Source organism: Streptopelia decaocto (assembly GCF_964273445.1).
Source record: "Streptopelia decaocto genome assembly, chromosome: 1".
Lineage (NCBI taxonomy): Eukaryota > Metazoa > Chordata > Aves > Columbiformes > Columbidae > Streptopelia > Streptopelia decaocto.
This window is the reverse complement of record NC_138663.1, coordinates 24716079-24742277: the sequence shown is the minus strand read 5'-3', so window position 1 is coordinate 24742277 and position 26199 is coordinate 24716079. Positions and strand designations below refer to the sequence as shown.

At 43.0% G+C, this 26199-nt stretch overlaps 1 protein-coding gene across 3 annotated transcripts in view; it reads right to left on the bottom strand.

Annotated features, from left to right (window-relative positions):
- Positions 1–9512: 9512 nt before the first annotated feature.
- CADPS2 (calcium dependent secretion activator 2) overlaps positions 9513–26199 on the bottom strand; it is a gene marked incomplete at its 5' end in the record, with an annotated part of 304710 nt that continues 288023 nt past the window's right edge. For all 3 annotated transcript variants that reach the window (XM_082042913.1, XM_082042914.1, XM_082042915.1), the window contains 2 exons: positions 9513–9691; positions 13092–13196. In XM_082042913.1, coding sequence (XP_081899039.1) covers positions 9521–9691; positions 13092–13196 — 276 coding nt within the window. In that variant the 3' untranslated portion in view covers positions 9513–9520. The remainder of the gene's footprint in view (positions 9692–13091; positions 13197–26199) is intronic.

The window sequence follows — 26199 nt, the reverse complement described above, 5'->3', positions numbered from 1 at the left end:
AACAGGAAAAGTTTTTTCCCCCCCAGTAAGCGCCTACTTTTCATTGGCGCCCGCGCCTCCCCCGCCCAGGGAAGGAGGTGTCTCTCCCTCCTTCTTGCCTCTCTCCCCTCTGACTCCCTCTCTCTCGCTCTCTCTCTCTTTTTTTTTTTTTTTTATTATTATTATTATTATTTGCAATCTGCTTAACCAGGCTTTAGAGGCCAAGCAAATCCGAGATCAATTTTCTTGTTTGGCTTTAAGTGACATCATCTAAAATCATTGTCCAAGTGCTAAACAGGGATGTGAAACCCAATTCAAGGGCGAGCGCCAGGGTATTTGTCAAACGAGGTGCTGCAGAAGAAGCGGCTGGAGGGGAAGCTGTTTGTTTCCTTGCCATTTTCCAGCCTGAGCTCTCCTTGTGCGTGGGGGTGTGTGTGTCTGAGGAAGGGAGAGAGATAGTTGCTCTGCTCCTGGGTCTGCTCCTGGTCTGCTCACTGCTTTAAAAAACAAGGTCAGGTGGCAGTGAGCTTTTGGAAAACACAGTACAAAAATGATCGGGGAACTTGCGACAGGCAGTCGGCGAAAGCAACACATGGGGATGCGGGAGCCTCCCGGGCCAAATCCAACGAGTGCTTGCGAGTAACAGGGTGAATCAAAACCTGGGGCTGAGGAAGAGAAGGAGGTAGGAAGAGGGAGTACCTTTTAAATCTAAAGCACCAAATATACATATATATAAAGCAACCTGCATATAAACTGGATATAGCGTCCGTGTCCTTAAATAATACATGCACGACACAAATATCGAAAACTGACGATCGGTATAGATATATAAAAAAACGTAGTACACGCACGCTGCTTAAAGATACATATACACCTAAACAGATGCGCTCCCCATATATTTAGGGAAAGCTTGGCGGCCCTGTTCTGGATGGGTAGCTCCAACGCCCTGGGGGTTTGTACTTACAGCGAAGCAGGGGGTGGAGGAGAAGGACAGAGGTGGGTAAGGCGCTTTCTGTATTTATCCCCCTGTTCCACCACCCGACAGTTTGGTGTCAGAACAAGCTCCCATTCCTCCCGTCGGTTTGGGATTCACTTGACTGGTGACTGAGAGGCCGATGCCGAAATCCTCGGGAGCAGCCGAGGGTCCCTCCATCCTCCTCCTGTCCGGCAGGAGGCGGCCGGGGGGGCACCGCGGGCAGAGCTGGACACTTCTCCGGCGAAGGGGCGCACAGGGCTACCTCCACACCCGCGGGTCGGCATTGCCCTTCTCCGAGGCCAGGAATGGGAAGAAGGAGATCCTGGGTCTTGCTATTGGAGAGGTGCCTCCAGCGAGGCAGGGAGGGCCGGCCTCCACTGCTCGGGTACCGCCTGGGAAGCCTGCAAAAAGCTATGTTTCCCCCCACCCCCGGCCCAGGACAACACGCTTGCGGGGAAGCTGGAGCAGGGAGGAAGGGCTGGGGCGCGGGGGAGGGAGGGACGGAGGGATGGAGGGAGACATCCTTGACCTCGGCGCTGTGACCGGGCCGATGTCGCCCTGGGTTACTGCGGCCCGTTTGAGGAGGACAAGGCAGTAGGTGCTGCACGAAGGTAACCCCGCAGCCAGGAGCTCCCGTGCGAGCATCGGGGAGGTGCCGGGGAACAGGGAAGAGATTCCCCCCGATCCTCGGCACAGGCGTCCGACGGCGGGCGGGCGCCCGGCACCCCGCCCCGCGGGGAATGCGGTTCGCACACCCTGCGACCTCCCTGTCCGCCCCGTTCCCTTGGTGCCCCGGAGTGCAGGCAGGCGACAGGAGCTGGGGCTGACTCCGGGTCGCGCCTGGATGGACACAGCCGTGGGGACAAGCGTGGAGCGGAGGAAGGGCCCGATCCGTGCCGGCCCCGCTGCTTCTCTCCAGCCCTGCTCTCTGCTTTCCCGCGGCCGCTCTGGGGGCCGTCGGCCGAGGCGCAGCTGCCACCGCCCCCCCGGCAGATGGGTCGCGGCTTTAAGACGGTAATTGCTGCCCCGGATCGGGTTGCCGCAGCCACCCGCCTCTTACCTGCTGCTTCTCGCACCGGCACTGCCAGCCCCGGCTCGGCTGGTGTTACCGGCCGGGCGGTGGCCGCGGGGACCCGGGGGCCGGGCGGGGCAGCTGCCCCAGGCTGCCTACTTCTCCGGGGTGTCGATATCTCTCGTTTATTTCATGCCTGCCGGAGGAGCATTTCCTCCTTCAGAGCAATTTGCATTTAATTCAATCTAGGCAAATTTCCTCTTGATTGGTGCTGAAGAAGGGAATTATTGTTGAGTGGGTTTTAGAGGCTTCAAATCCCATATACTTAATATGTTAACAGCTTGCTCTTAACCGGTCTTTTTGGGATTGACTTTTTGACATGTGTTTGAAAGTAAAATATGTAGTGTAATTTGAGCAGGGTAAATATCCCAAAGCAGCAATTACAGCCCTGCCATTACAATTATACTGGCTTCCTCAATACTGAGATACACTCTTGAAGAAGCGGGAGCTTGATTATTCGTTACTTCGTTACTGATATGCGTCCGTTTCGCAGCACACACGAAAACTTCTCTTCGTGTCTAATTACGAAACAGCAATCAAAAAGCCAGATTTTTTAAAAACTGTTTTTTTTTTTTTGGGGGGGGGGGAGTCAGTCATTCCGTTCTCTCCCAGAGATGGAGCCTTGTTAGTGCTGGAGCTGCCCGCACTATAGGTAGACTTACTAAAAATCAATCTCGATATATTTTTTTAGTCCTGTCCCGAGCTTTGCCTTACGCTTAGACCAACATTTAGCGATGTTACGTATCTGCCGAGCTGCGATTATCCAGTAGTTGTGCCGGTGCAGGGAGGTTTTTTCCGAGGCAGGAAAATATATAGGATCTGAGAGTGGCGAAAAGTAACCTCTTGGCCTTTTTTTTTTTTTTTTTTTTTTTTTTTTCCAGGGGGCACCAGAATCTCTCTCCAAGCTGGCAGCACGTACCGAGTCCCGGCAGAAAGGGCCGATAGGGGAAGGAGACAGCCCGCTGGCCTCCCAGAGTTACAGACCGTCGGAGGAATTAAGGGCAAAAGTTTTGCCTCGAGTTGATTTCGTGTTCTGCCCGGAAAAGCTGCTGTTCTCTTTTTCCCCCTAATCGGTTTTGTGTTTCAATCGCTCCTAAGCTATGTTCTTGATATTGCTCACTTGCGTTATTATTATAACGTATCTCTACATGCACTCGAAATCCGAGTCACCGGCGAATTCATCTCGTCGTCAGGATTACTCCAATCCGATCCCAGAGGCGATTAGAGGGAGGTAAAATACCGCCTAAAGCCTAATCTTTAATTTCTTCCTCCTTAATAAAATGAATAATTCCATTGCGTTTTTAAGTAAAAAATGAATTGAAAAGGATAATAACTCCGCTAACCTTCTGTTGCGTGTATTAATCTTTTCCTGGAAGTGTTTTCCCGCAGCGCTCCTGCCCGAGCCGGCTGCGTCTCACCCGTTGTCCGCTCCCGCGGCTGCGGACGGGCCGGCACCCAGCAGCCGGGCTCCGGGCGGCTTATTCGGGTGAGCTTAATGTGGAGGGACCCGGGAGGCTACGGAAAATATTTCTGGTGGCGGCACCAGCGAACCCGGCGGCGCCTGGTCAGAGCCCGATTACTGTTGTTGTTATTATTGTAATAATATTTATTGTTAGTGCCACCATCGAGGTTCGGTTCAGAAGCTGGGGTTTGCTTTCATTAAATACCAGTCTTTGCCATCCCCTCCGAGCCGCCGGCTTTGTGAAGAGGCGATTTACCCCCGACGCAGGACGAAATCTCCGTCCGCTCCTCGGCTCCGCCGCCGTACCCCGTGTCCGACCAGCGCCGCCCCACTCCGCAGCCTGTCGGCCGGCAAACCCCGCCGCAACGAAACGCATTGACCCTAGTTTGTTAAAACCAGAATTAGCCCCTGGCTGCTGGGCTCGCTCTTCCTTCCCGCTCGGGGCTTGCTTGTTTGCTGTCTTTTGAAGGGAAGTCAAAATATAAACGGGGAAAAGAGGAGGGGTGGGAAGTAGACCCCGGGATTACCCGAACGGTGTGCCAGTTTATCAGCCGGCGCTGGGGGAGATCCAGCGCCGCCGTCCTTTTGGGTGGGAGCCGCTGATGCCGCTGCCCGCCTGCCGGGGCCAAACCGGGGCTCCACGGAGTGAAAGGCGGCATCGGAGCCTCGGCGCACCGGGCAGCAGCCCGGGGCTCTGCTGCTTCAGGAGCGCGGGCAAAGGCGCTTGGATTCCGCCGGGTTGTTTAAAGTTGTAACACTTCTGTGTTTTCTCCACTGACATTTTATCCGGGGAAATACTTTCTGTATATGTGCACGTACATTCTGAGACTATGTACTTCCCTTACAGTGAGTGCGTGTTGGCATCGCTCTAGATCTGTTGCCCCGCAAGGAAAAGAGTATAGTATCACTATTTTTAGCGGAATCCATCACGAAAGAAAAACAGTTGACACTGACCCGCCAAACACAAGTGATCCCGGAGGTAAAACAAAGTTTGACAGTACGGTACATCTCCTACAGAGCCTTCTAAACCGAAAACCAAACGGGTGAAAATTAAGCCTTTTCACGTATAAAGGCTTTAATCACATATAATCTAAATTACGAGTGACCCTCTAAAGCAGCGCTCCCGGCCCTCCCGTAATTCATGCATGCGATTTGTCTAAGTGTGCCAGCTACGAACGTGAACTGCAGCAATCACGTCTAATCTAATCAGTCCGCCTGTGAGGGGACCCAGCGGTGTCATCAGCTCCAAAGGGCCCTTGGTGAAAGTGGCTGGGAGGGGCCAGCGGCAGCTGGAGCCATGAATGACACTTTCTCATTTGTTCCTTTCCCAGTTCAACAAATGTTTAGCCCCGTTGCTGCTAAATGAACGCCTCGCGCTCTTTGGCTCGGGGAAGCTATTTATTTTTAAGATTCTTGAATAGGATCAGGAGCAATTAACTTATTTTTGTTTCTATATTCTCCCAGTGTATTGGGAGCTAACCTGGAGCAAAGCAAAGAGCTGGTCGGCTGCGTGGGCGCCTGTGTGCTGTATTCCAGGCAGCGGAGTGCTCCGGGCTCGTCCTGACGGCGGGGACAAGGGGTCCGCCATCAACAGGCTGCCATGCACGCAACCGGGACAAAATGGGGGGGGGCGGGGTCCGTTTCGGGGTGCAGCTGCCGAGAGGGAGGGAGAAACCACATGAAAAACGTGAAGATAAGAACAAAAGCAGGAGCCGTCTGGAGAGGGCTCCCCGCAGTCCCCGGCTCGCCCGGCACCCCCGCCCGGGCAAGGACACGGGGGACAACTCTCTGCAGCCATCGGGAAGCAACAAAACAATATTGACCCAAAGGTCACGAACTTTTTTTTTTTCTTTTTTTTTTTTTTCTTTTTTTTTTTTTTTTTACCCTCAATAAAACAGTCTTTATTCAAACGAAACGCGCTGGGCATCCCAGGCCGGCCGAGGTGTCTCGGCGTGTCCCACAGGGGTCCCAGCTTCCGCCCTTTTCGCACGAAACGACTCCAGCTCCCGCTCGGCGAGATGACTCTCCTGTTGCTGCGTTGTGCCTCCCGCCGTCTGCCTGGCGCTCGTTTGCAGTTAGTCCAAAGTTTGATTAAAAGCCCCTTCGAAGATGCATAACGGGTGCTCTCCGTGCAGGAGGGCTCACCAGCAACCCACCCCACAGCCTTACACCCCTGCCTGGCATTGCCGTGTCCGTCGTGGAGCCGCACTTGCTGCCGAAGCTGAGGTGCCCCCACCGCCTTCCGCGCCGAGAGTTTGGTGTGTCCCAGGAAAGCCCTGGCCCCCCACAAGCTTTGAGACACCTGGGGCTTGACCCGAGATACCTTCGGGACCCCAGGAATTGAGTGGGTGCTGTGTTCCCCGGGCTAAGGGGAAAGCCTCCTCTCTTGAGCGTCTCTGATGAGCCAGTGCCCCGGGAGCCGCTCGTCCCCTCGCTGTAGCGCTCCCTCCGAAGCTGGGCCGGCTCCTGCCCGCTCTCTGCTCGGGATTTGGTATAAAGCGCGGCTTGGCTCTAAAAGCAGAGTCTCACCGCTGGTGCGCCCGCAAACGGCGCCCAGCGGGAGCCGCGCTGAGCCCGCGGGTGCGACCGGCCACAGGCAGGGCCGTGGTGGGCAGCGGCAGCCGGCGTGGTGATGCAACGGGGAGCTGCGGGGACTTGCGGGGTTCGGGACAGGCCCTCAGCGGCAACAGAGTGCTGGGCTCGGCTGGAGGTGCGGGACTCGGTGCCCCAAACCCACCCTGCCGCCACAGCGGTTCCCCCGGCCTTGACCTTGCCTTGCCCATCGCCTCCTGGGGCCGGGGGAGAGGGGAACCGGTAGCCGAGATGTGTGACCTCTTGTCCCGGGCGTCCTGCAGCCCCGACGGCGGACGAGGTGGCGGGGGCAGAGCCGCTTTCCCAACCCCCAACATCGCCCGCGGCGCGGGGTGCGCACCCGTCGTGCTTTCTCCTGGTTTAGCTTCAAAGCTCCTTTTATGCCACAAACATGCAGAGGGGTGAAATACACAAGCTCCCCCCCGCCTCCTCGCTTAGGATTCTCCGCGCCCGCTTAGGAAAAGCGGAGGCCGCGGTGGGGGCGACGGCGGGGGCCGCGCTCGCCGCGCAGCGCCGCGGAGCCTCAGGACCTGTTGGCTGCCTCGCACCAAGAGGCACAGCGAGAGGTGATGCTCGCCTCTCCCCAACGGGCACGCAGCTCCAGGAGCGTGCTGAGGCTTTAAACGCGTAAATTAAAATGTAAAAGCGGACCTTGCTTCCATGTCAGCGGGGTTTTGCCGCGGCTGCTGGCGGCGGCGGTGCCTGGCTCGAAGCTGTCACACAGATACTCATTGGCCTTCTCAAGCTTGGCGTTGGTTCATGGTTTCACAAATCTAGCTGCTAAGAAAATATGTGAATTAATAAGAAATGGAATGACCTTTGGAGTGCTGTCATTTCTATATCTGCCTTCCTGTGATGTCTGCTGTGCTGCCTCTCTAATAATAACTTATCACATACTTTGTGTCTGAGTTAATTTCTCTGAAATCCCGAACATCTTGCAACTTCTTCATGGTTACATCATCTTTTTTTTTTTTTTTTACCTACTATTTTCTTACTCATCTTGAACTCCCTAACAGACATGTCTTGCAAGTACTGCATGTAGACAAAATTGTACAGCGAAGTGCTCGACGTTTGGGTGAACATGTATCACGTGTCATGAAATTTGAGTAACTCAGGCCCACTTCAATCCACAAAAATTCATAGAGGGTTTTTTTTTTTAAAGATGATGTCAGGGCATAGAAATGGTTGGCTGCTCCCTGCCACACAGGCAGCTCCAGGGATTCCCCAGGCCAGCAGGGCCGGGCCCCACTAGCTTGGGATGGTCCCACCACCAGGGAGCAGGACAGGCCAGGGCAGTATGAGAGCCAGTAGCATCCCGAAGTCCATGTCACTGACACATTTATGATAAACAGGCAGGTCTGAAGCCAATCCATGGGTCAGTGTCTGGATCAACAGGGCCCATAAGCAAGCACAGGTTGGGACTGTAGGTGAGTGAGAAACCAGCACTTGTACTTCACTTTTGCAGGAGAGACTGGCAGCCCTGGACTGAGCTGTGGTGAAGTCACTGAGCAGAAGCTGTGGGTGAGGATCCCAGGTAAAGCCAGGCAGGACCATGATGGCCTATGACTCCTCTTCAGGCCCTGACCGGTGAGATAGCTATAAACTACTCTGTAATTGTTCAAATCAATACAGAGCATTGTTAGCCTTATCAGGAAACCCTTCTCAGTGTGGGGACAACTTGAGACAGAGGCCAAGTCCACAGGGAAGGTGAGGCTTTTGGCTAACAGGGATGGGCAGATGGGTTACTGCCAGGTCATCTCTGCTGAAGGAGAGTTGGACACATCACCTCCTGGGCTGTGCTGGTGGCAGCCACTTCTCTTCCAGTGTTTCTAGTTCCCACTACAGGTCACTATACTGTTAGTGACTTGCTGTGGGCAGTGTCCAGTTTTAATATCCCTTCCTACCCTTGTGTCATCTCAGAACCTTAAAAGTCTCAGTAGAGCCCTCCATGGAGCTCTCATGGCCCAGCACCAGGATGCCTCGGCAGGCACAGTAGGGCTGTCACAGTGACACCTGCCTCCTTTACTCATTTACAACTGGCTCCTCCACAGGCACCTCCACTGGGTTTCAAGGAGGTAAAGATGCTGGGGAGAGGGCAAGCAGGGGGATGTTTGCAGAAACAAACTCCTTCTGGGCCTGACTGGCACTGATCTCTCTGGTTCATTAGGTTTGGCAGCTGGGCAGCCTGGCTTCCCCCAACCCCACTGCCTCCCACAGCCAGACTGGGGCCAAGGCTGCAGCTCCTGGCCTGGCTGGCCAGGCCTATGGTCTGTTCTTGCAGGGAAACTTAACACCAACCTCATAAATCCTCAACAGTCCATCAACGAAACCCTTCACATGTAACACCGTGGCTCGACAAGGAGCTCAGCAACCTTCCTTCCTTCTTTGCCTGTCATCTGTGTTCTTTCCTATTTTGTCTACACAAACCCAGCTCATAGGAAAACACACAGCGGACACTGTCTGTTCATCTGCCAGTGAAGGGGTTTTGTTTGCTTTCTTTATCAAGGCATCATGTCTTTGGATATTTGTTTGCTATGTGTATCTGCTCTATAAAATATATTTGTTAGAAATCATTATATAAACTAAATATAATATTTCAAGAAGTTTGTTCTTATGAGCAATGATACAATAGTTCAAATGGTTTGAAATATTCAAAACATCTTTTAATTGTAGAATTCTATACAAACTTGGGTAGATACAGAAGTGGTCACGACAAAATGTGTTCTTATTGCCTGAAATTTTTCACAGAAATAGAAACATTGATGGCAAGCTTACTGACATCCAACATGATGAGATATCTTTAAACTTGCAAAATGAATAGACACAACAACACTCCTAAGTAGTTTGTATGTATTTGACTGTTCTTGAAGTGCTACTACTTATATAACAACCTCAAAATACAAAGAACCAAGACTAAAGTTTTTAATGCACATCACATAATAATGTAAAATTAAGCACAAAAAAAGGCAAACAAAGTGTAATTGTGAAAATACACTATTTTTTTACCTAGCGCACTGACTTATTCCAAGAATGATTTCCTGTATAGTTGGGTTTTAAGTGAGGCACACATTCTTTTTATCTGCACAGGACATCAATAGCTGATGGAGATACAAGAACAAATAGTAATGAACAAAAGGGAAAGAAACATAATCACAAGTGGAACTCAAACTCCATGCCAGTGTTCTTGCAGCCCTAAGCAAAGCTATACATTAAAATATGCTACAACCATTGTTCTCAAAAAGTCCTTGGCACTTTTCCTCTGATAATCTTACTTTCATTTTTTTAAAAAAACTGTAACAAATTACATTTCTGCACCTGTATCATAAGGCAAAACTATAAATGCAACTACAAGGACAAGTTACCAAGAAAACCCCAAGCCAAAGATAACCCCCACCCTCAGACCATCACCCCTGAATTCCAAATGCCTGGTGAAATAGTATCATCCTTCCTCCTCATCACTGTCTTTCATAGTAATGCCCTGAAGTCCTCCTGCATCCGTGACTGTGACTGTGGCCTCTTCTACAGTCAGACGGCTGTGAACGGTATCGTAGGTTTTGCTGTTCAGTGTTCCCTCCAGCACGCCTTGCAGCCTGAAGTCTCGGTAGGTTTTCTGCAGCAAAAATAAAACATCCTGAATTGGACTTGAGCAAGTCTGAAATCTTCCACTACAGCCTGGCCATTTCTAGCACGCCAGTGTTCCTCCTGCAGTTATGGACCTGTCATCTAGAGTTTGCTAAAGATTTTGTGGTCTTAGTTTCTGGGCAGCATAAGATTTCTATAAACTCTAGAGAGTCTACAATGACCACATTTGACGATCATTCCTTTAAGAGACTGCACTTCGTACTACATTTATGTAACTGTATGGTGATCTCTCAGTATTTTCCATTTGTCTCCTTTATCCAACATGAAACCAACAAAGTATTTTCCTAACTGCATATCGAAATGTGAACTGCACTTCAGTTGGTTCTGTGACTTCACAGAAAACGCAAATGTCTGACTCCCCATAATATGATTTTATTTGCATTTATTATTACATTTATATGCCAAATGTGGAAAAATAAAATAATTTTTAGATTATTATCTATACTCTATAATGTAAACATTTCTTGGGTGACTACTTCAGTCAGTTAATTTACATTTTGACTCACATCTACCCTTTTATTTTTTCCACATGAGAAAGTTTTGTTTCCCTGGTATCCAGCCTTCCTGTGAACCAGCAGATATTACTTTCTTCTTTGACTTTCTATCAAGTAAGAATCCTGAGTGGAATTGTTTTATTCATTGATACTATGTCCAAGTGAGCAAATGGAAAATCATCTACTCTACCTTCTTTAATTTTAGGTTGTACCACATTTGAAATAATCTTTCCTGAGGTTAGCCTAAAAAGCTTAAGAAGAACAAATTGATCCAACCAGTTTCTTATTTTGTGTACACTGTCACTACGAATTCCCTGTGTTTATGAAAGATAATACCGGAAAAAGAAAATGGAAGATAATTAAGGGCTATCAGGCCCATTCCTCTGCTGGAAGAGACGGTGCACAACCCTTAGAGAAAGAAAAAAGAGCTGATTATGTTTCACTCAACACTTCACGAAACTTCAAAAGATACCTCTCAAAATGAGTAACACTAAGCTGGTAGAATTTTTTCTGCCACTATCTATGATGATTATTTAAACCTTGTTTGAATCACTGCAACGCAGGTTTATTTGACTTTCGTAGATCAACTTCAGAGTCAATGGATGCAGCTTATGTTTTGCTCACACACTCCTGCAAGAACCCTGCCCAGTCTTTTTCAAGTGTCACCATAGCATTCCCTTTTTATAACACTGTGTATTCAATCTCTTTTTAGGCTGTTAACAGGTCCTACAGCAATTTCTTTCAGTTTTACATTGTATTCCTCCCATTCTCAGACCAGCACTCTGGAGTTCAGTCATGGCTTTTCTCTTGACATGATTTTGCAGGATAATAATGTTCACTTCCACGCTTAATTTTTTGTTTCTTCCTAACTTTCCTCTTGGTCCTTGACTCTTCTTTAGTCACATCCCTCTGCATGTCTCAGACATCTAATGATACTTTTATGCTATCAAAAGGCTGAAATGGTAACAAACAATATTTCTCCTTATCATTTCTAACAATGCCATTACCTTTGCTGCATCCAAACACGAAAGAATCATCTATTTCTTACTCATCACATGTCCCTTAAAAATGACCTACTACTTATTTTTTGGAATATTTTCAGGAGATGACAGGGGCAACACAGCCCCCCTTTTTTTCCAACAGCAAACAGAAAAGTGCCTTCATTCACTCTAGAGTTTGGAGGAACTGTGCCTCCCCATGTGTCTCTCCCCAGCTGGGCTGCAGCAGTGAAGCTTGTTATGATAATCTACTTGAACCATTGTTTCTTATTTCCCAGCAGCCTCCTGCTCACTGAGTTCCTGTTTTACCAGTTCTGTCTTCTTCACCCATGAAAACACAGGTGGACGAGATTTTGTGTCTTTCAGTACATTGACCAGAACCTCTATGATTGTCATAATCTTCTTCAATCTTCTGTATCCACAGAAGGTGCCATGGAATGACACACTTGGAATTTATGTGCAAAAGCAAACCAGGGGCATGTGCACAGGAAGGCTTCCACCATCACCAGTGTGTTCCCATCGTCGCTGGGAACCTCCTTTTTTTGAAGAGGGCTAACTGGTGTGCCAGGCTGCAGAGGGAAGGCTGGTTTCCAGTGTTGCTCATTCGCCTGAGCTTCAGTTTTGTAAGAGTCTCTTCTTTTAATCTCCCAAGTGACCTTTAACTGGCATAATTTAACCTGCCCATTCTTCAGTCCCACTAGAAAGAGGTTTTAGATCCTGTAACGCTTCCCCCACCTCACCCCTGAGGATAACTACCTTCACTTGGGAAGAGTTTTAAACCTTTCACAAGAGTCATTAATTTCAATCACAAACAGTAAATTGCTTTTGCCTTTTTGTCACATACAAAATATAACGGAGAGCCAAATTCTGTTCCCAGAGAAGTCAGTTAAGGTCAAAATAGCAAAGCTAAGCTTGGGTGGTTCAGGGAGCCATGATGCCTTCATTATTATGACTGTTTTCTTGCATATATCTCCGTGGTTTTTATTGTTCTTTTAGCTAGTGTATCCTGAAAGTTGCAGTTGCAATTCTAGTGTCCATGAGTTAAAATGCTTCTGACCTTATAGTCTCGCACAAACTTTCATGAGAAAATATTTTCAAGAGATCAAGATCACCACTGACAACAGATGCTTCTTGTTCCACATGTATTCAGATTATAAGAATGTCCAGGGTTAAACAAGAAAGAATTAAAAGGAAAAAATCTGAAATGGCTTTCTGTCCCTTGCCTAAGGGTATTAAATAAGATCTGAAAGGGAGTTAGGAGGAAACTTTCTTTTAGGGTAGGTTAACCCATAATTGTTTGTTGCAAGGTATTTTACACTTTCCTCAGAAACATTTGACATTGGCCAGTGTAAACGACTGAGGCCTGGACTGGAAGGATTGGTATTTCTATTGATACTTACCCTGGAGTATAAAAGATTAGAGAATGTTGTCTGATATATTAAATATTGTTTTCCAATTTAACTTACTAATCACATGCTTTCTAGGAGAGTGGGAAAAATGGAGGAAGAATGGTATTTGGATTATTAAGGTAAAACAAAAAAAAATCAGTAGTATGACAAGCAATAATTTAGTAGGAATACCATACAGCATGGCTGTACAGCTAGCAGTAATCTGTTAAAATTCCCTGGAACAATCTTAATTGTCACTGAGTCCAGAATGGACGACAATTACTAGTGCACATTATGATGTTTTAATAAATTGTTTTCTTCTGAAATTTGCTACAACTGTGAAAAAAATATCCAACCTAAACCTACATAAGTTTGCAACTTTATTCCATATTTTTTAACTTTTAGGGTGATCTATACTTATCCATGTTAATAGTTCATCACTTTTCTCTCTTTGCTATGCAGTCTAACACAAACACATTTTTTTTTACCTTCACTATCTTGATGAGAGTCTTTAGCTGGTAGATGTGAAGCTGAAGGTCTAATCTATCAGCCAACCACATGCAGATGACTTTCATGGAGTTGCTGTACCATTGCTGAAAAGAAGGATAAAAAAACCCAACACACCACAATACCAAACAGCCCTGCAGTATTCATTTAACAGATTTGGTAATGAGAGGTAATGAAACACTTTGAAATGATCACAGATCAGCACTTGAAGTCAACAATGATATAATTTCCTGTTAAAAGAATTGCATGTGTCAGTAGGAAATCAGATAACTTGACCCAGACTGTTCTTTACCTGAATTAGCAACTGCCATTTTATCTTTCAGTTACAACATTTTCAAGCAAAATAGCATTATGCACTTTGCTATCTGTCAGTAAGAATGGATATTAAATACACAATTACATGAGAGAATTGACAGCTAAAACAGCAATGGAAAAGAAAATCTGCAAGACCTAGATTTTCCAGTCCAAACAAGAAAACAGCATCAAACACAGAATATGGAATCTGCCTTGCTTTTTTTCTTTTAAATCACATCTTTATTAAGTAAAAAAAAAAAATTAGAAATCCATGCAAACCATATTTAAGTATGATTGAAACACCACTCTACCCCTCCCAAAATAACCACGTTAAGGTTCTGCTTTATGTTAATTACTAATTATAATTACAGCCTACCTTATTTCCTTTTTATATCTTAGGCATGGGTATGTTTTCACTCAAAGCTTCACAAATGGATGGGATAAGTATAAGCTCTCTGCTGTTGGTGTCTATGTTACCGTAAAAATGCTCAGATCTAAACAGCTATTATAATAGTTCTTTCACATTAACTGGATTAAAAGAGATTTTACTAAATATAGTTGTAGCAGTTTTTCTCCCCCTCCTGTAAAAGACCAACCAAATGTCATTTAGTCAAACTGTAAAAAGGGATTTTTCTTTTCATTTTAGCAGTGAGAGATAAGAAGAGTTTGTATCGTAGCTCTGTTTCTAGTCTCTTTCTTCACAGCGAAGAGGCTTAAATTATTTTCTAATGTAATTTCCTGTGTCTTCACAAAATACATCAAAATGCAAAGAGAGGAAACTGTGCATATTTGGAAATGCAGCAAGTTAGGCAAGGTAAGTGAAGTGTTTCAAAGGAAGGATCTAACATGTCTCAGCCACCTCTACATTAACCAATAAAATAAAATATATATTGAAAAAAAGAAAACAAATTACTGGCTACTGGATGTAACAAAAGATAAATATATAAAATATATTTTTTCATTAAAAATGTAAGCTCTCTGGAAAAAGCTTTAAAGACATACAGTAAGTATATGTAAATACTTTTTCCTCACAGGAAGCAGTCTCATCTCATTGTAACTATCGGTTTTAAGATAAGTTTGAAATAAGATTTTCATATAATAATGGCTTCAATTTAGATTGCTTAACATGTTAAAAAATATTTTAATTATAAATCATTTGAAGTATGTTAGTTTCACATTTTTGTGAGTTTCTCCTATTAATTTACTATTTTATGGAAGTGAACAAACACAACACACAAAATGCGGATAGCTGCACATTTCATAAAAGCAGTTTGATTTATTCAATAAAACGTGGGACTGATTTGGTACCCATAAAATACTGTTCTTTTATCACTGAATGACCCTCATACTATTTACATTATTTCACCTCAAACATTCATACTGGTACCTGTAAAATATTTCTAATGTGACAGAGTTGTTACTAAGTGGCAGCTGTAAACTATATGACAGGCATTGTATGTATACAGATGTCTAGAAAATAAAATACAGTTGAGCTTATTTACTTGGGGAACTCTATTGATCTAATAAACATAAAAATTCATATGCCAAGCATTCTACCTAGAATATCTGTTGTTATTTGCAATAAGACGAGCTCAGTTATTATATGATCACTCAGACTCTACAGTTGTTAATCTTTAACAGAATTATGGTAGAGAGAATAATTTTAGTAGTGGAGTTTTCTCAGAACTGATATTCTTCCATTAAAAAAATCCAGTAACACATCTATGATGTATTTGTTTTGTATTAAATAGAAAGCAGAATGGGCTCAAACTTGCTCACATGAACAGACAGGATGGAAAATTCTGCCATCGGTTTCCCCTTGCAACAGCACGGAACGGTGCAGGATCACTGAGAACAGAACCAGCCCCAGTTTTCTGGCAAAACATGTTTTAAAGCCCTGCCAGGAAACTTAATTAAGATGGATGCAGTAAAAATAAGACTCTCCACACATACCTGTTATATGGTTACATGCACCGAAAACAAAGCTAAGAAATTTAAAGGAATTAATTTTGCTACTCATATTTGTGAGTGAAGACAATATAATACGTTTTTCTGACTAGTTTTGATATGTTGAACTTTCAGTAGAAATGTTTATTTTGGTGACTGTGAATTGATACTATGGTACTTGCTCTTCTGTCAACATACGTTGTTGAGAAAAAATCCAACTGCTACTGTTTTAGAAAACAGATGTATCATTGTTTTGAGTTGTCACAGTATTTTTAATAAAAATCACATCCAGTATATTTTTAGAGTCCTCCTGCAGGTACTTGTGGATAGAATTTCTGTTCACTATTTGCCTTATACCAGCTAGTCTTGAGCTCTTACTATAGGCTGAAACTGCATAAACATAAATGTACTGAACTTCGCAAGAAGAAAAGTAAATTGTTTGCCATCGCTTCTTTTGGAGCCTGTTAAAATGCACAGCACTGCAAATGCCTCTCAAAGGTGGAATCCAAGGCCACATATTTTGAGAACCATGAGCATGTTATAGAGGCAGGGATGCATCTGCTGTGACTTACGGGATTCTATCGCAAACTCAAAAGCTTCAGTGATTGGACAATGGCCCTGAGATTACACATTTTTTAAAAGCAAAAATAATTGAAAGAAACCTCCCTTCTAGCTGCTTTTAAGAAAAGGTCACTTTTCTGCTGGTAACAATAGCACTGTAAGGACAATGAGACTCTTGTAGATGTCAATGATACAGTATTAATGCCATGTTCTTTGCTGTCGTCTATGCAAGAATAAAACAGTAAGTGTTTATTATATTTTTTTTTCACATCAGCACCTACCAGCAGCCAACCACTTTAACAAAAATATGTTTGGTTCCCTGCTTCCCCTCTTTGTCTTATAGCTCATCCAGCTCCTGTAAGGGCATGCATTACTCACTTAATTTTCCTGAGATACCTCTTTTAAAGTAAAAAAATAAGAGAAAAGGAAAGGCTAGGGTTGACTCTGTGAGACCCCTGTATTTATTCACACTTATTGTGCATGACTGTAGACTGGTAAATCATATTAGCAGCCCGTCTCCCCATCAAGCTGCTACTTGCTTTCCAGCCCTGGGAAGGTTCAACAAATCAACAGGAGCACGGAAAACAGAACATCAGTCTAATCTAGTGTTTAAGGTGAAGTTTTCAAACCCAATCTAAGAAGATCTTTAGAGCAAGCAACAAGCTGAAGGGCTCAGAAGGTGGTATTGACAATGAAAGAGTGTTGAAATATTGAGAAGCGCAGCACTTGTGCATTTTTAATAACAAGAGGGTCAACAAGGACACAGCTCCCTCAGTGCCAATAGTTGCCACACCAGGGCTATAAACGCTCTCAGTTCATCAGATTTCTTAAACAGTTCATCAGCTTTCTTAAACACCCTAAACCCCCTCAGTGGACCTTTAGTCTTAAATTAACAAACCAAAGCAATGAAAGAGGGTGCAGCTTGAATGGCCAGCATTGATCCCCACTGGGGCTCGGCGCGGCTACGGGCACTGAAAAACTGGCTCCATTGTGGGGAGGGATTGACAAACCTCCCGGCCTAAATAGTCCAGCTGAGGCGGGCGGGAGGCTGCAGCTGTAAAGGGCTCCCCTGGCCCTGCTCCCCGCGCACAATGCGCCAGGCATGAGCTCTTTGTCAGGCCCAGACTCTGCAATTTTCTAACAAGGATTAAAGTTGTTTCTCGGCAGGGCCAGTGAAAAGCGATTTAGCAACATACCGTGCTTTCTTCAGGCAAGTTAAAGAGAAGTAGTTAAGGAATTTCATTATTCTGTTGACCGGTAGAAATAGAAAACAAATATATTAAATATTCCCCGTCTTTCTGGGGGCCTGAGTGATAACATTTGCGGAACTGTTCAATTAAATATAACACTTATCGACTGAAAGCAAGCACTTCAGATTTATTTTTGAAGTTTTATAAAAAGGTGCAGCTGTTTGCCACCTGGAAGGGGGCTCAATACATACTAATACACAATGCTTCGGTCCTTCTAGGGCTGGTATCCCTAACGCCTGAGACACAAGACCCCGTCGAGTTTCTATTTCTTGCCTGCTCTTGATAAATGGGTACTGTCAAAATGCTTTTTCTGCTGAATATGGCAGGGGGAACAGCTTTTCTAGGAACCGCACTTTATCCTCCTACTGAAGCCTTTATCACACTATTGATCAGGAATTGGGTCACTCAGACGAAAACGGGATGTTTTTACTTCCTCCAGCTCTACTTTTCCTACCAGAACAATAACAGAAAGTACTCTTCTCACTGAAGAGATTGTACAGCAAAGGCAGCATAAGCTAAAATGCCTAAGAAATACTATGAGCATGTTAAACAACAAATGCTAAAATGCCTAGCTTTTATTAAAAGGCAATGTTATTTTATTGTTTCAAGATTTTCATAGCTAACACTGGCAGTGTCCCAAGGAACTTTTAGAACATTTGAAAAAATGTTGAATGATAAAAGAATAAGTTATTCCTTAAAAATGCAAACAGTAAAAAGTTAGAAAAATGTACCTGATTTAAATTTCATAACTTATTTCCCTCTTTGTAAAGTATGAATAATCATACTGACTTCCTTTGTTGAATGTTGATGATAACAAAGGAACCAAGTGTTAATTGCATTGTCTTTGAAAATACTCTGAGGTTTAGAAGTTATAGCTGTATTTTCAAGTTTTGGTGTAGACATCATCCACCTAAATGAGGATTTTTACCTGGGCAGTGAAGAGTTCATAGACTCTTCTGAAGGCTGGAAAGCCTTTGTAACTCTTAGAAAAAAAACCCCAAAAACTAGGGAAGGATTTCTCAACCTGTGGACCATCACGATACATCAGAAAGTCATCTGCATCTTGCAACTACACACAGGAACAACAAAGTAAGAAATCAAGTCAGAAGAAGTAATTAACATTCAAAATATCTTTATATTTTTGCAGAAATGAAAAATATTTAGTTGCAAACTAAAAGTAACAATGAAGTAACTTTGCATAAAAGGTTTATGCTTTTCCCTCATGATTAGGTAGCCTTTTGATTGAGAGCCTGATAAACCTTTGAAGGCTGAGGCAACTGTAGGCAGACATAGTCAGAAAATTTTATGTAGCATATTCAGTATAATTTATTTGTACTCTTTTCTTGCAGTTTGGACTAGGTGATCCTTGTGGTCCATTCCAACCTGGTATTCTATGCTTCCATGATTCTATGATTATTAACTGGCCAAAACATCCATTTCTTCTGCCAGAAGAGGACTAGAACTTGTTGACTCGTGACATAGTGCACATAGATGTGCACCAGTCTGTGAGGCACTTACAATTGCATTTCCAATGAGAATAACCATGTCATTGACAAGGAAAATGAAGGAACAGAAGCTGGGGAAACCTCAGAGAAGAGAAAGCTCTCATGGAAGAGCTTTCCCAGCCCACTATCAGCTCCACGTGGCTTCATGGTGACAGACACTGTCCTTCTGCGGCAGATCATCCAACCGCACAAGGATGTGGTTTCTCATTAAACGTAGTCTCATAGTGCTGCAATAGAAAATGCTGAGCTGGGTTTGGCTCTGAGGGCCCAAGCTGACAAGTGATATCCCTGAAAAAATAGTCTCATCAAAATCCACAATTTTGCCTCTGTGGGAAGCCCATGCAAACGTGATTTGTGTGTGTGTGTGCATCTCAGTGTTATTACTCTGAATCAACAGAGCATTTTATATTATTATGATGTGCTTCTACATTAGAGACAGTAAGATTCAGCTGGCAGAAGTGGTCATTTAGCTGGCCTCTGACTGTAGAAATAGAAATTATACCATCTCTGGATACAACAAAATTTTCTAGTACACTTGTAGCCTAGATACTGTTCAGCTACCCTTACGCTCTAATGCTTCTGGCTGTGATATTTCCCCTCCCTCCCTCACCAAGACATTAATCTTTCTGTTTAGAACATGAAAGAAGTTTATGTTATTTCTCTGGAGAATGAAAAAATTATCCACCTTTTGATGCAAAGCATTTTTATGAGCAGAGAAATAATTTTATGTGGCATAAATTTTGTAGCAAAATTAATATAGAAGGAAGCAGCTGACATTACAACTGTGCTGAAAGTTACAGTTGTATCTCCACTTCATGGACACTGCTCAAGCTCTACTTACTTACATGTTAATTTTCTCTATTTTTACTGTATCAGACACATTACCTTTATTGTTATTTACAACATATAAAATAAAAACACATATAAAACTGAGAAGATGTTTTAACATACTTTAGCTTTCATCCAATAATAGTATAATATCCATTAATATGCAGACACCAGACCTGGAAAGTTTCAGGGCTTAATTTTGCATTTTCTTCCATGTTCACAAATTTCGAGAAGAATAATATTGGGTTTGGGGATCACCACAATGCCACCATTTTTATTCCTTTTATATTTTTTTCCCTAGGAATTTTCATTTAACAAAACTGAAAGAAATTACAATTAAAATAAGCGCGAGTGGAAAATCCATGGAGTTAGCCTTGTTGGAACCCTGTGGTTAGCAGGCACTACAAAAAAATTGAAGCCTTTCCCCCACACCAAAAACTGGATGTTTAAAAGCCCTTCATCTGGAAAATACAAATGATTAAATCAATAGTAAATGTAATATGAAAAAAAGATCTGTTTATCTCTACTCCCCATTTTTCTTTAGTTACTTCCTGCATTTTCATTCAAGGACCTGTCCAACAGTCCCCCTATTGCTGTGCCATTTCTGTTGCAATGCTCCCAAGCCCTGTGTTCCCTCATGTGCTGCTACTTTGCACAGAGCCCTGATGCACAACCCTCCACCCTCACCATGGTCTCACACTTCTAATGCTGAGCATCCCTTATCAAGGCACCCTCCTGGAAATGTCTCAGGCTTTCACCCAGCTTCCATGTTTTGCTTCCTCCCATAGGCCTGAAATGCTAAATCAGGTTTTGAACTTTGGCTTGGGAATGTGCAAAAATGTTCACAGCCTAAATTACAGACACACGTACCAGGAAATAAGTGAAAAAGAAATCACATACTATTGTCTGCTTCAACACTCCTTGTGATAAAGGGATCAGTTTGGTCATTTCAAATTGCAAACTCTGAGTACAAACAACACTTTTTTTTTCTTCTTTCCCTTTTTTTTGTGAGTGTGATTGTAGCAGATTCATTAAGTTGCCTCTTGCACCCTTGCTTGGCCAAGGAAGAAAGGTTTTCTTCCTTCCAGTGGGACCCTTCTTTTGGTTTGCTTCTGCCTTTCTTGTACTATTACTCAAATGAACTTCTCAGGGAGCTCAAAAAACATTCTGTTTTTCTTAAGAATGTGTTTGTTGAAACAAACACTTTAGTCTCTAGTCAGTCTCTTCCCTGCCTATTTGGGTGAAGGATTCTCGCTGTCACTCCCAGAGCAATCAGGAGAAAAGGGAAAGGCGCTCAACAGAAAGAGAAACCCAAACCCTGACAGAAAGACCCCATTCAGCAGAACTCAGGATGACAAACAAGTGAACAAGTGAGGTACTTTGGGGATACAAGGAAAAAATTAAGCAGGCTAGTTTTCAGAAATCAGCAATGAGAAGAAAATAGAGAATATGCTTCATTTAAAAGCACGTTAAGCATCTCTGAAACTTCTAGGCAAAAATGATATTGTCCTGAAATAACAAAGAATATCTAACATATGAAAACCTTACCTTTTAGGAGAAAAGTTAAGTTTTCATATTTTGGGCTTACAATTAGAAGCTGGTTAGTTGCTATGGAACTACTGCCAATTCACAAATAAACATACACTTTTAATACAAAATACACAGTTCTCATCTCTCCCTGCATGGTATACTAGGTTGCTAAACAGCAATTTACAGTATTTATGTTACTTTAAAATGTTTGTGACCTTCACTTTTTTTCTGGCTTCTTCACATATGGCAGATGCACTGGGAAACTGGAAGTGTGCAAAATTAGACATGCATAACTTGCCTCAGTGTCTTGACACATGTAGAGTTGCTGTTCTGATTTTAAATACCAGGTAATAACATAATGCTCATGACTGTAGGAGACTAACAGCACAAACAAGTTCCCTACTCCACTCTGGGTAAGCAGTGCACCTGTGAACAGCTCTTCCACAGATTATTCTGGTGCTACAGCTCTCTGGAGCAAACACTGTCTGTTTTGCTACACTTGGGTTGTGTTCCAATTTGGGTATATCTGCAAACACCCTCCAAGGCACGGAATGGGGGACATCACTTGAGTGACCTTGAAACAAAAGCCAGCTTGGATCCTCAAAGTAAACAAATGAACATAATGCAAAATGACAAAGTTGTTACTCGTTTTAACACTAGCTTCTCACTAGCAGGCTTGAGGTTTACAAATCCTACAAATGCGCTTAGCTGCATGAATGTTAAGCAGTCTTCCCAGGCCTAAGTGCATGTGTAACGCTAGCAAGGTGAGAGGTCCAGGCTCACTCTGGCTGTGAGGCACCCAACTGAGACACCTACCTCTGCTTTTGGCCACTCACCTGGGGCTCCCTGGAGTGAGGCACTGGCAAAGGGTGGGTGATTCAGGGAGGTGGCAGAGTCCTCCTGTGAGCTGCATTCTCCCCCTTAAAGCGAGTATATTCTCAAACTCTGTTCCATCTACCAAAAGTGGGGTAGACTGAATTGGGCCAAAGTCTGTGTTGTGACTTTTACACTCACATTAGTCTTCTCTTTAGACTCCCTGCTCCATGTGGAAGGAGGTCAAGCACATATTTTAATTACAGGATTTAAAACATCCTGGGTTCCTCTGGGTGAATATTTACAGGCAGTTTATTTCTTTCCATCTCAGCAATCTTGACCCATCATCTGTTTACTCCGCACGTCATTGCAGAGGCATGTGACAGGGCTGGATGCAGCTGTGAAGTAGACAGGGAGTTGCACAGTGGTGTAGCCACTCCTCTCCCATGCCCCATGGATTTGGCACCATGCTGAGCAGTGCTGATGCGGAGCAGAGGTCCAGCCTCCTGTCTCCCTGTTGCCTCTCCCCTCCCCCGCCTCCCCTCATCTCTTTGGAGAAAGTGTCCCAGAATCGGGCAGGTGCCTGGTTTGCTCCTTTCCATCTCTGACCCTATTGTCCCTGTGCACTCTTTTAGCTAGGCAGATTATACAGCTGATTTTTCCATTCATTACTTGTACTCTATTTCTTGCACATCGTAAACACTTTTAGTGCAGTGTAAGTACAAAGGATAGTCAATGCTGTGTAAATTAAAAAAAGAATACCATGAAACTTGAAAATTATTTAAAGGAAATAATCTCTATATAGGTCAATACTTTTGTACATTTAAATCAGCACTAAAGCTTCATTTCCCTGTGATCAAACAGGTTAAGAATCTCTTCCCACCCATGAATGACTTTGTCAGAGCATGCGGCAGCATCCTCACCTGGTACTGTTTTGATTTACAACACAGCAACCTCTTTCTGTTGCTCCAGACTCATTACAGAAAAACTAGATTATTATTATGCTTTCTGGCACTATTTTTCTTGTAATATGATCAACTATGTGGTTGTGTGTCTGTTTGTGAACACTTATACAGAGTTTTGCTTGATTTTCCTTTTTAAACTAAGCTTGACCCAAATGAAATACAAGTATAAATATCAAATCTGCAAGCAAGGTTTGAGAAACCATAAGGTTCTCCTGCTGTTTATACGTGTGTGAATTACAGTACATCAAGAAATCAATATTCCCTAGATGGTGCTTGTGCCTGGCACTTCATGGTGAACAAACGTTAGATAAGACAATATAAATGGTACAATCCTTATTGATTTGTCTTGACTGCGTAGAATGTGAAAGCTGCGGCCACAGTTAACACTCACTGACAGACTCATCTAAAGTTTCAGTGCAATTTTATATTTTTATAGCTGTCCACACTCAATTGATTCCATTAAGTTGCTAGACACATTTCAAGCCATCTAGATAAGAAAAAAAAAATGCAGTGCTTGGAATGAGATGCTGCTACTTTGTGCCTAGCAGGATAAAAAGGTTAAAGGACTAAATTGTGCCTGGATGTTGGAAGGAATTCTCTTTTATTTGATAGAATTTGTTACTGTTTTTAGTGAATGGATACTGCAAGTGATGGATAGATGCATTTAAGTAAGTTATATAAACGAATGAACAGTATAGACTAGAAACTGGTCTGGAAGTTGTCAACATGCAAAAAGCCCTCGTAGTTCCACCCCTAACTGATAAAATTCCCTCAGAAAAAATCAGATGGGCTTTAAAATCTTAGAGTTTGGATTTTTTTTCCATTTGTTTTCCTCTTCTGACTAATGATGCACATTTTAAATTGCCTTTTTACAGCAATTTATACATCACACAAGTCTGGGAAATTAGGGTTTGGGACAGCATAAGAAATTCTGAATATCAGGATACAATATTTAGTGCTCAAAAATAATTATCTATTTACCTTTTATACTCAAGGAGCTCTTTTGGCAAGATATTGAAATATCAGCTTCATAGTTTCTTACTCCCCCTCTTGGAATATTTAAATATTATGATTAAATTAGTGTGTAAAAGGTGGCAGACATCCATGCAATGAATATGAAATGCAGACTACTCTATGGGATACACAATGTCTTGAGAAAACCCTTTTTAAATCTTTTGTGTCTGTTTGATACTCAGCAGGATGGAAATTCAGAAATTAAATATGGCATCAAAAAGTAAGAAGTGAGGAAATGTGTCATATCAAAACCATAACAAGACCAGCCATTGTGTTATGGTTTCCTCTAGAGAAAACACCCTCAGCTACAGTGTAGAACAGCTTACAAAGTGCTGAATATCCTGATCCTGAAGCAGCAAACTCAGAAGCACTTGCTTTGCTTTAAGTGTGTTGTGGTCCTATTGATTTCAACAGTACTGAACTTTGCTGGATTGACAGCAGCATAATCAGCACCCTCCAAGAGTGGGCACTTCTTTTCTCAGCATATTCCAGAGAGAAAAGAAAAATCAAAACTTATATACTATATGAAATCAGATGGGGGTTACATTTTTCAGCTTTCAAATGAACTGTTGTTATTTTATAGAGATTTCTATCTCAAAAAATGGGGTTAATCTGTGTGAAAACCAGAAATAATTTAGTGAACTTTGAACAGACTTTGAGCAGTAAATTTGCAAGTTGTGGTTTCCACTTGAAGAACAGTTTCATATATTTGAGCAAGTTAATACAGTTCACTTTTTTCAGTCCACATTTGGTGACACTGCCTACATTTTTTTCTAAAATTATTTATTTTTCTAAAATTATTTATTTTTCTAAAATTATTTAAAAAGACAGGACAAACTGTTTTAAAATTACGAGAATGTCTTTAGATCAAGAGAAAACTGCAGAGTGGTTCTCATATCAAGAGCTTTCTATTTTCCCTATAAAATATGAGACATAATTAAAGGTGAGTTAAGACTTTGGTGAAAAGCTAAAGAGCATCGGCAAATCTGAGCACTGCTCAGCTTTTCAATTGCTTTTCTACTTCTCAGTTCTTTTAAATGGTTTTCTATGGCAGGAACATTTTTCTTAATTAGTCACAGCTAATTAGTGTTCTGGCATAGACAAGTAATCAGAAATGTCAGAGCTGCAAGGCTACATCTCCCTAATCCTTTGATAATAATTTAGCCTCCTGGGAGGGCCTCAAGCTGCGGTAAGTAGTGGCTGACAATAAGGCAAAATTAGGTGGGCAGCAGACCATTAGGATAGAAAAATAAAAAGCACTACCAAATCCTGCTGAGCACCATCAGGCAACTAACTACACTGCCAGATGAGGTGCCTGTTTAAGCCTGTGTTGTTAATTAGCTGATTTTACCAGACCTGCCACATATGTCCAGGTGCATCATGCAAAGATGTGTATTTCTGGGTTTGTGCCAAAGGACAATTTTGCACTGTGATCAAATTTCAAGAATCTGAGGAAGAAGCCCACATATTTCTTGAAGATTATTCTGAGTTATCAAAGAAATAAGAAGATCAACAAGCTACAATCCATTTTTGTTGAGTGTCTTTTAAGCAATTAGGCACGGTCCTCTCATGTTTCTCAGAGGTTAATACAAACACAGCTTTTGATTCAAATGTGGCCTTTAACCAGCTCAACCTAGTCTCAACTTGCTGAATTTGCCTTGGCATACAATCTAGATTGAAAAGTAGACCTTTTTGTCAAATCACATGCTCACAAATAATTGCGTGACAAAGAAAGAGAAGATTACTTATAAAAATTAACGTGACAGGAAGCAATTGGAGAATAAGAGAAAAAAAATCACAATTTAAGTTTTCTAGAAAAGCATTGTTGAATACTAACTACTACGGTAATTATGATTTTGAGGCAGACATGGACAGTACAAGGAGTTGGTACTACATAAAATATGTGTTGCTCTTAGCTGTGTAACACCAGCTGAAGATTATCTCACTTGCCAGGGGGAAGCATTTGCACATTTTTAACACATTTTTTTGTAAAAGGTCAGAAAACTTATAGAAATGATGCAATTGAATAAAGCATTTGCTAAAAATGTACTTGCAGATATAATGGCAAACATAAATGAATTAGATGAGTACTTCATATCACCATTTAGGCACAGAATGAAGTACATGACATAGTAATCTTTGGAGAATAATTACTACCTCAAATAACATCAAGTACATCATTGAACTTTAATTGTCCATCCCTGCTACTAATGGAAAAGGAAAATAATGGTTGTGATATGGAAACACTACTAGCATTTAATTCACATTCCAGACAAAATACAAGCATTTTTTCAACAGAGAAAGAATATCACATTACATCTGAACTTTTGAAATACAAAAGCAGCTCCATAAATCTGGAGTGCTTAAGCATTTATACTACTC